The 14,338-nt window shown below is 36.3% G+C and overlaps 2 protein-coding genes across 2 annotated transcripts; one reads left to right on the top strand and one right to left on the bottom strand.

Annotated features, from left to right (window-relative positions):
- Nucleotides 1–1,656: 1,656 nt before the first annotated feature.
- On the top strand, nt 1,657–5,268 carry PTL (Duplicated homeodomain-like superfamily protein). Its single transcript, XM_007027566.3, has 2 exons — nt 1,657–2,282; nt 3,334–5,268. Exons 1-2 carry the CDS (start codon nt 1,798–1,800, stop codon nt 4,571–4,573), a joined length of 1,725 nt encoding a protein of 574 aa, XP_007027628.1. The 5' UTR covers nt 1,657–1,797; the 3' UTR covers nt 4,574–5,268.
- Nucleotides 5,269–11,546: 6,278 nt separating this feature from the next.
- LOC18598162 (fructose-bisphosphate aldolase 6, cytosolic) lies at nt 11,547–13,875 on the bottom strand. Its single transcript, XM_007027565.3, has 3 exons — nt 13,715–13,875; nt 12,703–12,930; nt 11,547–12,612 (listed from the first exon to the last, which is right to left on the bottom strand). Exons 1-3 carry the CDS (start codon nt 13,740–13,742, stop codon nt 11,792–11,794), a joined length of 1,077 nt encoding a protein of 358 aa, XP_007027627.1. The 5' UTR covers nt 13,743–13,875; the 3' UTR covers nt 11,547–11,791.
- Between the last annotated feature and the right edge of the window lie 463 nt (nt 13,876–14,338).

Genomic DNA, 14,338 nt, shown 5'->3' with positions numbered 1-14,338 from the left:
TTATGAAAAGAAATAACTTTTTACATTGAAAGACGTATACGTTCATTTATTATATAAATATTATCATTACAAAGTCATTTTTACTATTCCGATAAGTGTGTTAAAAGACTTTATTATATCTCAAAGATTTAAAAAAACATTAGAAAAAGTATTTTATTCACATCCTCAAAATCGTATTCTTTCTCTTCTTGAAATAAATAGAAATTTTTAACAATCACCACTTCTTCAATCTTCAATATAAACATTTTAGTCATCAACACCCTCAGATCTTAAATAACAACTATATACACTTATTTCCACTTCTAGTCAACTCATCTCCAAAAATAAAAAGAGCGACGTGCCTTAACATTTTATCTTTAAACTGCTACCTTAGTTTCCAAGAGTCCATGAGTATTCCAAAGACTGATCACCATACACCAGCGTAGTCAATCTTGGTCAGTACCAAAAAGCAACAAAATGTATAGAAAATGGGACTTTCAATTCTTTGGTAATTGACTTCTCTGGCTCCTGCTTTAGATTCATTACCACTTTGGAGTTTATACTAACTTGACCATTGGAACCGACACAATATCCATATTCTTTTTGTTTGTCTTGCAAAACTCGTCTCACACCAACTTCTCATCGCGCGGACCTGACGATCGACCACAACCACCATTGAAAAATATGGGAATGCGCCACAACAGCAATGCGGGCGTGTATATATATGGCAATCGAGTGTGGGTGGGTTTTAGATTAATGTTTTGAAATTGGTCAGAATTTAGTCGCCGTTGCTTTTTCACGTCGGATACGATTTGGGACATGTTAGACCTAGTCATTAAGGTTTGTGCATCTTGATGTGTAAAGGCATCTTGCATAAGGTTTAACTCCTTTTTTCTATTTCAAGGTAATAGACATTAAATTTATCTGGATTAAGCGTCACATTGTGAACATTCACAAGTGAGGAATTGAAGTTATATTAACCATTATGACCCAAAAGGCTAGTATGAATGACTACTCGGCTTAAGAATAAATCAGAAGCGACCCGGCGGGTAGGCCGAAGCCCCGAGCCCCAAGAGGGCCGAAAGGCTAGCTAGTAGTACCGGAATGGGGTTGGGGATTCGGATCCATGTACCCTCCAAGGAGCCAAAGTCAGTGTCAGCACTCGGCAGAGGGACACAGCCGAGAAAGGGAGAAATATAGAGAGATAGGCGGTCAAAAAGGCCGGATCCTAGGCACTGTACACGCGTCAGCAACTCGCCTCTCCCTCTCTACTGCATTTTTCGTCGTCTAGCCTTTAACCACGTGTCCCTCATTCATTACCCCAATACCCCTCTCTCTCTCTCTCTCTCTCTTTCTCCTGCTGCCATTCTCTTACTATACGTGTGGCCTTCCTCTACTTTGTCCGAACCAGTGAAACTACTGCCCCCTCTCTCTTTCACTCACTCACGCACGCTCCACAGTTTCCCTCTACAAAAACGAAAAGAAAGAAAACAAACAAGGAAAGAAAGATAGCAACTTAGCAAGTTCCCTAGCTAGCGTAGGCTTACAACACTAAGAGAATTTAAGAGAAACATAAAAAAGAAAAGAAAGATTGTAGCAAAATACGTACGTTTATACACCACTTGAAACAGAGATGGGACCATTGTCCTGTGCTTAAATTCGAGCTTTTTCGTGGACGACACGATCCGAGTCTGCCGCTCTCTTCACTCTATCTCTCTCTCTCTCTCTCTCTTTCTCTCTCTTGAAGCCTTTATCTTTCACTCTTTTTGTAGCTTCTCTTCTCTTCTCTTCCTTTCTATTGTTTTTCATAAAATCGAAATGGAAATGGAGGATCATCATCACCATCAATACGCTATGGCTGATCTTAGGCAACTTATGAATGGAAGGCCTACCCATTTCCAAGGAATCCCACAGGCTCCCGAGTTATTCTCCTCCGGCCACCGGAATCTGCCGCCACCGCAACCTCATCATCACCAACACCACCCTCACACCTTTGAGATGATGCAAATGGTTGGCAGACAAGTTGGTCACGAGTTGATGCCTCGTGGTCTTCATCACGACTTCCCTGCTGATTCTACTGCTAATAATGCTACTCCCACGGCTGCTGCAGTTGCGGTCACTAGTGCTTCTACTCCTAGTGCCAGTTGCGGATTTGATGGTGAAGCTACTGCTTTTGGAGGTGATGGAGGAACTGGGAGATGGCCGAGACAAGAGACTTTAACACTTCTAGAGATCAGATCTCGTCTTGATCCCAAGTTCAAAGAAGCTAATCAAAAGGGTCCTTTGTGGGATGAAGTATCCAGGTACACTAATATAGTACTATACCCTAATTCTCTTTTCTTTTCTTTCTGTCTATTTCTCTTCTTCCCCCTCTTTCTTTGGCAAAGGGTTTCTATGTTTTTCTTTTAATTTGTAGCAAATTCACTAAATAATTTCCCTTTTTTTTTTTGCTTTTCTTTTATATTAATTAAAGAAAATTATAATGGGTTCTTTTTCTTTCAGTGTAACTAGCTAGTGATGATGAAATGGAGCTTTTCTTCATTTCTTTTTACAAGGTTTAAACAAAACTAGTAAAGCTTTAGTTTCGACATTTTCCTTCTTACTATTACACTCGGCAAAGAAAATAAAAAAGCATTTGTTTATTTTATCATGATTGCACTGCTTTCCTTCTTTCTATCTTTAAATTTGTATTACTCATGGTAGGATCGAGTAGGCTTTGCGTTCCTTGTTACATTATTTTCAACAGAAAAACATGCGGGCTTAATTTATGTTAAAAACATGACCTCTCATTGTATTTCTTGCTGTTATTATTAAGAGAAAACTTTTGAAACAAATTAATGGTTAACAGAAAAGGACTACACTGTGAAGAAGTTCAGTTCAGAACCAGGTGTGTTGCATCTTCTTTGCAGCGCTTTCCAGGGTTTATTTATTTTTTTTTTTAAAGGATGGCTGATCATTTCAATAGTCTTCCACTGACTTTTTTTTCCTTTGAAAATGTGTTGCCTTCATTCTTGTGCAAGCTTTACTGGTTTTTTGCTATAAAAATGACTAACCTTTTGGATATTTAAGTCCACATCTACTAGTTTTATCCGTGAAAAGACGTTTTATCAGTCCCTTGTAATGACCCATCTTCGTTAGCATTTTTGAATGGTCATAGTATGCTTACTTGAGTTAACTTGCTAAATGCTCACAAAGGAAAACACATAGGTTTTACATGACATTGGCAAAATATCATCACATGAACTTTTTATGGTATATCTTCATTTTTATTTTAAAAAATTTGAACTAGGGTTTATATTTGAATTTTAATTCATTTTTTTCCATTTCCTATTCCTCTTTCTTTTCTTGCTGCAGGATCATGTCTGAGGAACATGGGTACCAAAGGAGTGGGAAAAAATGCAGGGAGAAATTTGAAAACTTGTACAAGTATTACAAGAAGACTAAGGAAGGGAAGGCCGGGAGACAGGATGGTAAGCACTATAGATTCTTTCGCCAACTTGAGGCGCTATATGGAGAGACCAGCAATTCAGTTTCAGGCCCAGAAACTCAACTAATTGGGAACAATTTTCGGTTTCATGGTACTCCCAACAGCAATACTCAAGCAAATCAAGATGTCTATCACTCTCAAAAGCTCTGTGATAGTCTTAGCCTCTCTAATTCCTCCGATTTCGACACTTCTTCCTCGGATGACAATGATTTAAGCACTGCAGGGCCAATGGAGAATGACTCGTCAGAGAAGCGGAAAAAGAAAAGGGGTAGTAGGAGCTGGAAGGCAAAGATAAAAGAGTTCATCGACTCTCAAATGAGGAAGCTAATGGAAAGGCAAGAGGCGTGGCTAGAGAAATTGACAAAGACTCTTGAGCAAAAGGAGCAAGAGAGGGTTTTAAGGGAGGAAGAATGGAGGAAAGAAGAAGCAGCCAGAATAGATAGAGAGCACAAGTTTTGGGCTAAAGAGAGAGCTTGGATTGAAGCTCGTGATGCTGCTTTAATGGAGGCCTTGCAGAACCTGACAGGAAAACAATTGAAGGTCACATCACCTGAGGAGCTAATGGCAACTGAAATGCAAAACCACAGTGAAAACCAGAATGAGAATGGAAGTGAAACTATAAACAACACTGTAAAGGCAGATGGCTGGCAAGAATCAGAGATTTCTAGGCTAATACAGCTGAGAACCAGCATGGAATCGAGGTTCCATCAAGGAGCGTGTTCAGAAGAGATTTTGTGGGAGGAAATAGCTGCTAAGATGGCTTGTTTAGGCTTTGATAGGAGTGCTTTAATGTGCAAAGAAAAATGGAATAGCATTAGTGCTTACCTAATGAAGACCAAGGAGAGTAACAAAAAACGCAAGGAGAACTCGAGAGGCTGTGGTTATTATCAGAACAATGAGGCCCTCTACAGTCAAGGAAGAGCATATTGTGAAATTAATGAGCAAGGATCTGAGACAGTGAGACTCCAAGCAAATGACGGCTCTTCCCCTTCTAACTCTAACGTTGGCAATGCTGTAAATGATAGTTGCTTTCGCTTCTTGATGGCTGATGGAGAGAACCTGTGGGAGAACTATGGTTTAAAGCTCAGCAAAGGAGAAAACCAGTAAGTTGAAAAAAAAAAAGAAAACATGACAGATCATCTCACAATTATTCTAGCTAATCCCACATGAAATATATGCAATGGGTGGGAGAGGAGGGAACTGCTGACTCGGTAAGAGGTAAGAGATAATTGACAAATGTCCTGTATTGAAGAGGGGATTTACAATGTATAAGCAAGGAGCTGACTGATGAGAATTTATGTATAGCAAATGGTGTTTCATGGGGTCTTAGCAAGTGCATATTTTAAGATTAATGACAATAATGGGTTTAATATCTTGCTGGGGGGGAGAGAAAAAAAGGCATAAATATTGCTCTAAGACGCTGAGTTTTCATCTTAACATTTCTGAAATCTTTCCTGCTATGCGTGGAAATTTGATTATTTATGTTTGTTCTTCATCAGTTTCTTTCTTTCCATCTTTACCGATCATTTGTTGTTTAGTAATCTGGTGAAATTTTTTCTGTCTTCATATGCAAGTATTTGCATGAGTACGCGTGCCCCCACGTGTGCAGAAAAGTTTGTGTACAATTTCCTGTAGTACGGTACATAGGTTAAGGTAACAGTGATGTAGAGGAGATTATAAACCAGAAACAAATCTTTCAGCTTGTATTTTCAGTGTCTTGTATCTATTTTGTACAAAGAATTGGTTGATGACTGCTAATGGCTTTTAAGTTGGATATGCTCCGTGGATGTTTCACCTGATCAGTTCTTTTAGCACTATGTAAATTCCTGAAAGCCTGGTCGATTAAAAGGACTTTACATTTGCATCGTTTGCCATTAGTCATGACAAAAACACTTTAATTACCAGAGTAATTAACCAAGTCTTTGAAGGATTTTTTTCATTCTTCCACCAGGATATATATTTCTCCATATTCAATGAGTTTGTCACTGCCAGTAAAATGTCAGAGGTAAGTTTGTGTAGTGAAATTGGAATTCATGGAAGGCGGTTGCAGATAAATATTAAGCTCCCTTGATAGACAGACTGTGGCCCTCACAACACTGTCGGCTGATAACTTATTTACAGTCAATCCTTTCCAACAAAAAAGCTCTTGCATTCAATGCAACAAGAACTATATATCATTGTTGTCGCCAAGAAATGTTCATTTTGCAGACTTCATTGATTGATATATTATATAGTCGGTGGGGGAGTTAATAACTAATAGTATAAGATACTAGCCGTCCTTTTTTTGTCATTGAAACTTTTTGGCATATTAACAGCAAAAGAATGTAAGAGGCGAATAATCAAATTAACTAAAAAGAATAATACTCAAATCAAAAAGAGTTATAATTCAAAGCTTTTACCTTAGAGCTTAAAATTTGGAATGCTTTAATTAGTTGTAAAACACTTCAAAAATTTCTCCCTTATTGTCTAACTCATTAGCGATGCTAGCTTGTGTATCATAAAGGGTATTGAGAACTAACCTTAACCTTTCGTTAGAGGAATAAGAATTATTAAGTCAAAATTAAGTTATTGACATACTCTTACGAAGTATTTACATTTGCTTCAAAAGGCTTACCTAGTCATAAGGAAGTCAAAATTTGTTCTTAAAAGATCATGATAACCATGATTTTTTTGGAGGACAAAAGTAGCTCACTCAAAATTAAAAAGCAGGTTTTAGGCTTTCTTTGATCGATGAAAATGGAAGTGAAAGGGATGAAAATGTTGTCCATCTAATGAATATGCTTCAAGATCACCATTTCAACTTAACAACATAATTGTTGGATTAAAGAGATATTTATTCTTCTTCCTTCCCAAATATCCTTAAGGTTTATAAAGAATGAGAAAAAAGATGTTTAACTTGGTTTGCAAATAATGATTGAGCAAGTCTGTGCAGAATATAGCTAGAAAATGAACAATCCCTGAGTTCCCCACATGCTTGACTAATGCTAAAAAGAAAGTACTAGCTAGTTTTGATGAATCACAAAGATTCTTTGTAAGACAAGTGCTGGCTTTTGCACAATCACAGCAAATTCAATGAATTATGCTATATCGAAGCTTACATGATGGTGGAAAAGAACATGTTGATGGTGAACTAAAAGAATATCACAATGAAATGTTGACATTAATGAAAAGTTTTGATCTCTGGAGATAAACTTAAAATGCCATAAGCTATGGGCATATGTTTGTGTGTGTGTATGGACTGTCTATGTTTATAGCTACCGAGGTTCCTTTGATCATTTTCAATAAAAGCTTCATTTTTTTTTTCACTTGAAAAGAAAGACATTTTAGAGGAGTGGAAAGAAAAGTACTACTTGTAAATTTTGGACCACCTTTAAAGTTTTTAGTTTTTATTTGTTTACTATATGTGTGTAAGAAACATCAACCTCTGGTTGCTAAAATTCATATATGTAAACTCTGCTTATATGGAAACCCCCCAAAATGATTCATGAAATTTAAAGTAAAAGCGACATAAGAACTTTTGTTGGTCTCCTCTTCCACATGCCAACTAAGTTCTCTTACAATCTTATTTCTACATCGACTCCATGACAATATCGACAGGTCAATAGCTTGCATTGAGTATAGAAACTTTAAGTGAAATGCAAGATAATATATGTGAAAAGAAGTCCAGATCTTTTTAAGTGTTGGAAACAATACTTGGATGCTCAAAAACAAATACATATGAATAGAAAGAGATGGATTGCTGCCTTCCCTGGAAGCTTTCACTTTTGCCAGCAAATAAATCTCATGTACATAACTCCATTATGATCTCCCACACATGCGTCGATTGTAGTCTTTCTTTTCTTCCAGACAGGAAACGTACTTAGGAAAGAGTAAAGAAGCTTCCCAACCAGAAGGGACCAAAGAAAGGAGAGACATTGCTGTCATTATCACAGCAAGAAAAGTACCAGTGGCCTTCTTGTATCAGCCTTTTTTCCTTCTTCTTCTTCTTCTCCTTATCTTACATGATTTACATCTTTTTCTTTTTTTCCCCCTCTTTCCTGATTCCTGAGCCAAAGCTTGCTTGTCCCAAGGCATAGAGACATTTCCAGTGATTAGCAGTCAAAGGAAACGATATTACGTTACAATAATGGCAAAATGAAGTTCAAGCAAAATCAGACTTTTTGGTGATGCCATTTGATGTGACTGGTTACTGGAATTAACTGAAAATCTGCCATCCCAAAGCTTTACCCCAAATTGGGAGGTCTGCCTTTTTCATCCAGTTGTGTGTATCTTTGGCCAGAAATAGCAAACCCACCACTCCTAGAAATCTGAACACTTTAGTAATATTTTATTACAGGATCGAATTTATTCAAGTTATAAAAGATTTATCTTCCATATAATAAGCAGCACCATACTAGAAGCCCCTTTTAGGGCTTAGCAGTTTCACGTGTGAATAATTCTTGACCTCTCTTCATTAATTTATTTTAACAAACTCATCTACTTAAACTTGCATACTTGCAACTGGCGTCCCTATTTCAGTTTAGTTTTTGGTACATAAATTAAAAAAAAATTAAAACAAGAATATATAAGGATCACAACCTGATGATTAATTACAAGTCGACGCTCCAATGTCTTCCCAGTGAGTTCTCAGGGCCTTTGCTTTGGTTGTGCTTCCAGGGAAGTTGAAGGGATGGAGATATGTTATCCTGAAAACATCGTACAACAAAACACAATCCTATGGAATATAAGAGACCAATATAACCTGTCACAGAAATGAAGAAGTGAGACTGCCAATGTGAAATGAAGGAAAATTTCGGTAAAATCCTGGAGCAGAATTTATCCTTGGGTAATGACCAGAAAGAGGTTTGAGTGAAGAGTGAACACGGCCACACCATAAATTTGAAGAAATAATAATATGGGATCTAATTAATTTAATTCTTCTACGGACTCCAAACTTTTTTCTGGATGTTGGTTGTCACTGTATTCATGGAAAACCAGTGCACTTAAAAAGGGGAATCAAAGTGTTGATGAACTTGGCAATCAAATGAGAAAGGTTGATGCTTTGTGAATGAAACGATGAAAGCATCATTGCAATCTTACCGAACAGAAAAGCTTGTTTCCAAAAATTAGTCATTGATGGTCATGCCAGCCAGAGGTCCAAACCAATGCTGGGTTGCTGGAGCAATCCATAATTAGGCTCTGGCCCGGACAAAACATTGTAGCACTCAGTCATTACTATAATTATTGATCCCGGCCCATAATGCAAAGTTTACCATTGCTATAAATAATCGCTGATCCCGGCCCATACTGCAGCACTCAATTAGTTACAAAGTACCAATGTTTTTTCTGGTTTTCTTTTTTTGGCAGTCTAATCCATCATCAACTTTATTAGTCCCACGTCCATAAAAGACATAAAGCCCGTTGTTTAAGAAGATATGGATTAAATTACTCCACAGCTCTTTAAATTATGACATTTCATCAATTTAGTCTCTCTACTTTAAAATTGATTAATTTAATCATATATTTTGATATTTTGTGCAATTGAGTTTTTTGTATAACTCCATCTAAATTAACCATTAATGATGTTGATGTGCTGATGATGTGTTAGGCTTTAAAAAAATTGAGAAAAAAAATTTTTTTGTGATGTCAATTTTTAATGTCACGTAAGAATCAAATTACACAAAATTATAGAGCATACAAATTAAATTGAACAAAACTCTATAATTAATGAACTAAATTGAACAATGATCTATATTTAACTTGAATTAAATTTTTACTTCATAATTAGCAAATACAGACATTCTATATTCTATCAGGCTTTTTATACTTATAAAAATTTGATCGGAAAAAACCTCTTTAGCCATGTCCAAAAAGACAGCTTCCAAAAGATCAGTAATTCCAATAGTAGTAGATGTGAAGGATGAACATCATCAGAAATACATACTAAGACAAGAGCCATGAGTCCACCGTCAACCAGCTCTTCTGCCCTGGCAGCCAGAAAGTGCTCAATATTTTGGTAAATTGAGCTGAGTACGACTCACCTACTTCTTTCGCAAAATTATTATAATAAATCCTTCCTTAATTTAAAGACATGAGAGTTCTTATCCATCAATTCCTTTGGTGCGTTAAGGAGACACAGAAGTGCATAAGATGAGTGAACAAAATGAAGAAAAGCTTTGAAAAACAAGCGACCTTGGAAGCGACGTGGTACACCAGCTACAAAGTATTGCCTGTCGGATGGAAGAGATTTAAATAGGGTGTTGAAATCATTTGAGACAATGTCATTGAAAACCACCTAATTCGAGATCGTCTTGATTATTGGTGCCATAAGATTGGTACTTTAATTTACTCTAAATCAAGCTTCTCAGCAATTGCCTCATTGATCAAAACTAAGGCATTCTCAACTCCAACTCTCTGTAAAAGGGCTTTTTTTTTTAAAAAAAAAAAAAAGGGACACACTTTTCGTCATAATTTATATTACTATTTTTAAATCATTAAACAAGTATTAAGGGGTTAGTATTTCTTATCATTCTATTCTTTGTGGATCAGATTTTTAAAGATTTTGCACATTACAAAGCTGTTTTTTTTAGTACTTAATAGAGAAGATTTTGCATTCTTTTACTAGAAAAATGACAAAATCAGAGCGAGAGCAAATGTGCAGTCATTGGATGTAAATGGGAGATCCATACTTCGAAATATGAGAATGACAACTATTATGAAGTAAAAAGGTATAGAATGTGTTGGACATTGGATGTGAATTGGAAGCTGTCTTGTTGGACATGGCTAAAGAGGTATTTTATGATCAAATTTTTACAGGTACAAAATGCCCAATAGAACATAGAATGTGTGCACTTGCTGATTATGAAGTAAAAATTCAATCTAAGTCAAATATAGAGCTTTGTGCAATTTAATTTCTATGGTATAAAATTTTGTTTAATTTAGTCTTTATACTTTATAATTTTATATAATTTGATTCTTATGATGTGAATTTTTTTATTTAACACATTAACATCACGGTGGTATTATTTGACCTTCAACTTTACGTCAACAATCAATTTAAACAGAATTAGATAAAATGACAATTGCAAAAAAATGTCATAATATAAGGACTAAATTGACATTCAACTTCACATAAACAATCAAAGTTGAACAGAATTAGACAAAATGATACAATTGCACAAAATGTCATAATACAAGGACTAAATTGACCAAATATAAAGTAAAATTGCTAATTGAAAAAAATACTACAATACATATACTTGTGGGATACTTTGACCAATGATATCTCAATGCCCCTAGACAACCAAGGTTATACTTCGTTCATACAAAGAAAGGCCTAAGGTAAAATCTTGAGTTAAAAACCTCATTCATTTAAATTTTAATCAAAATTTTAAATAAATCTATTAATTTTTGAAATGAATATTTTATCTCAAAGAAATATCTTAGACACATAAATTCAATCATTAATCAATTATTAATGATTTCATTAATTTGACGATATGATCATATTAAAATAATAATTTTATCTTTTAGTAATTATTATTATATATTTTTATTAATTAAAAAATTATTATTGTTATTTTTAAATAAAAATAAAAAACAGAGACTACTGATGGGTGCTCCCAACTCCCCAAGAAAGGGGATCAGCAATTTGAGGCCAATCGGTGCTCCCATCTTGGGGTATTCTCCTTGGTGATTTTTATTTTTTTTATTTTTTAATACAATAATAATTTTTAAATTAATAAAAAAACATTTTAATTTTTTTATAATTTTTACATTTTTATATTTTTGAGACAACGTTCATTTTAAAAATTTATAAACCTACTTAAAATTTCAATTAAGAATATTTTACCTTAAAATCTTTGATAAATACGGCAACAATCTGACGTTCCTCGTGAATTTAACTACAAAACAACTAAGCTTTTACCGTGGTAGAAAAATCCAGCCACTGGCTCTCAATCAAAGACCCAACGGCCCTTAAGAGTTCGAAGTAACCAGACTGCTTTCGAGTTTCTTCAAATGTAGGAACTATGATTTAATGAATCAAGACACACGTCTGTTCAAGTTAGCAAGCCAGAAATTAATAGAGAGCCGAGTCATGTTTGTGCCAAAATGCGGTCATCAACTCCATTATAAACGCAGAGAATTTTGTTTTAAACTTAAATAAACAAAAACCATCAACACTCAACGAGCACAAGGCTCCCCATGCTTATTAGTCTGATTTTCACCCCTAAATTCGATGAGTTGCGACAGAAATCAAAAAGACAAAAAGCCCTAAAAGCCTACTATCCATACCGCAATTTACTCTGCAAAACATATGACATAATAGACCACAACCCTAAATTCTTAGTATTTGTAGTCCTTGACATGGAGGCTCTCTGCGGCACCCTCACCAAGCTGTGCATCACCCTTGTAGGTACCAAGAGTGGCCTCGGAGTTAGCCTTGCACCTAACAAGGAGAGCAGCTTGTGCCTTCTTCACATTCTCCTCCTTTCCAGCCCAAGCCTTGAGAGTGCTCTGTTGAAGGGCACGTCCAAATGAGAATGAGAGTGACCATGGCTTCTTGGTCTTGAGCTTGTTCATGGCATTCAAGTTAAGGGTAGCCTCCTCCTCACTCTGTCCACCAGACAAGAATACAATAGCAGGGACAGCAGCAGGGACAGTTCGCTGCAGGGCACGGACAGTGTACTCGGCAATAACCTCTGGAGCAACTTTTGGGGACTCAGAACCAGGGGTGACCATGTTAGGCTTCAACAGTGTACCCTCAAGCATGACATGGTGGTCATTCAGAGCCTTGTAGCAAGCGGCGAGTACACGCTCTGTCACCTCAGCACACTTTTTAATATCATGTGGCCCATCAACAAGGATTTCAGGTTCGACAATGGGGACGAGGCCACACTGCTGGCAGATGGCAGCATACATGGCCAGACCATTGGCATTTTCTTGGATAGCAAGTTCAGTTGGCTCGTTAACGGCAATCTTGAGCACAGCACGCCATTTAGCAAAGCGAGCACCAGCTTCATAATACTTCTGGCAACGCTGGGCAAGGCCATCAAGACCCTGGGTGAATGTCTCACCATTGGTTCCGTTAAGCTCAACGGTACCCTTGTCGACCTTGATGCCAGGAAGGACTCCACCTTCCTTCAAGATTTCAACAAAAGGCTTGCCTGCAGATCAAAAATCAATATCAGAAATCAACAACAATCCATACATACTAGAAGGAAAAAACAACACGACCAGGTGTTATATGATAATACCAGAAGAGGCTTTTTGGTAGAGGGTTTCCTCAAAGAGAATAACACCACTGAGGTACTGAAGAGCACCGGGAGTGGTGAAAAGGAGCTCACGGAGAGCACGCCTGTTGTCTTCAACATTTTCTACATTAATGCTTGAAAGACGCTTGCCGATTGTGCCGGTAGATTCATCAGCAGCAAGGATACCCTTTCCAGGGGTGCCAATGTAGGCAGCATTTTTAGCAAGCTCCTCTGCATGATTGTTAATAAAAAAAAAATTAGGCCACCAATTCACATAAAAAAGGTTGAGAAACAGAGATCCAACTATAGGAAAAACTGAAGTACCCTCGAGGGTGAATGTATAAGGTTCAGTAATCTCAGATCTGAACAGAAATGCAACCAAGCGAATGATAATCTTTATCAACTTCATCAATCTTCTTATATTAAATTGGGTTATAAACTTGTTTCTTTAAGCACGTCAAGGACTGATAATGAAATTTACAACTTAAAAAATAAATATTCCAAAATATGAAATGGTGAAAAAACGATTGGAGAAATAATAATCAAGTATTTTCCAAAAAAAAAAATGAGTACATGCATGCAGATCTAGATTTTCAGACATCATAACAATGAAGGAAAATACAAGTTGAATGGATTGCAATTAATTTTATAAATTAATAATCAGGAAACCTATTATCGTTTTCTCGATCAAAGAGAAGAATACATGTAAATCCGTTAATACCCACTGAAGATCCGATCAAAAGAAAAATGGGTCGGATCTTCAAAGATCCGAATAAATCTAGAAATCAAAATGAAGAAGCTTCAAAACAGTGCAAAACCCACCAACCCCGACCAGATCTATTTCTCTATTATACTAATTAAACAGTAACTATCGAAGCTTTCTCGTCAAACTATCAAACGTCAAAACAGATCAGACAAAAAACAATAAGATCGATCGAAAAGATTAAGATCATAAAGATAAGATTAGCGCGAAGAAGAAAAAAAAACCATCGAAAAGAAAGGGAAGGAGAATTACCGGCGTATTTGCTAATGAAGCAAGACATGTTTGAAAGGAAAGCTAAGGGGAAGAGGTAAGCAAGAGTTTTGTTTGGAAAGGGAGAGCGAGAAAGAAACAGAGAGACAGGGAAGAAATAAACTGAGCGTAGGGTTTTTAAAAGAGAAAGCAGAGGGTAAAATGGAGAGTGAATGGAAAGTGAGAGACTTGGCAGTGAGGGGCTACGTATTGTCGCCTTTTTCTTTTGTCCTCTTTTTCTCAGTAACGGTGTTCCGCCGTTGGATCTCTTTCGTTGCTGGTTTTTTTAATCTTCCTTTTACTCTTTTGCCCCCCAACTACTTTTGCATTTGCCTCGTGGTAAATTTGGTGCACCTCACCTTTCACTTGGAGGTTGGTCCGTGGGCTGGTTTTTTCCCTCTTTAAAATCATAAATTTCATTATTTATGAAGTTTTTATTTGCGGCAAAAAATATGTATAGGTGAGATTGAACTTATGGGATATTGAATTATTGAAAACTATATCATAAAATAATTGGCACATATAGAAAGGACTATAGGATGAATGATATGAATTTTCTAGCAATAAGGAAACAGATGGGAATATTCCTTTTTCTTTTAATGCAAAAATTTGGATTATATTTCAATA

Source organism: Theobroma cacao, chromosome 5, assembly GCF_053813885.1.
Source record: "Theobroma cacao isolate CCN51 chromosome 5, ASM5381388v1, whole genome shotgun sequence".
Classification (NCBI taxonomy): Eukaryota; Viridiplantae; Streptophyta; class Magnoliopsida; order Malvales; family Malvaceae; genus Theobroma; species Theobroma cacao.
The sequence above is the reverse complement of the archived record's forward strand: the minus strand, read 5'-3'. Positions and strand labels throughout refer to the sequence as shown.

Coding starts and splice junctions, on each gene's coding strand:
- PTL (XM_007027566.3), top strand. CDS start 1,798: ATGGAAATGGAGGATCATCATCACCATCAATACGCTATGGCTGATCTT. Junction 2,283..3,333: donor TTGTGGGATGAAGTATCCAG/GTACACTAATAT, acceptor TTCTTGCTGCAG/GATCATGTCTGAGGAACATG.
- LOC18598162 (XM_007027565.3), bottom strand. CDS start 13,742: ATGTCTTGCTTCATTAGCAAATACGCCG. Junction 12,931..13,714: donor CTTCATTAGCAAATACGCCG/GTAATTCTCCTT, acceptor ACAATCATGCAG/AGGAGCTTGCTAAAAATGCT. Junction 12,613..12,702: donor CTACCAAAAAGCCTCTTCTG/GTATTATCATAT, acceptor TTTGATCTGCAG/GCAAGCCTTTTGTTGAAATC.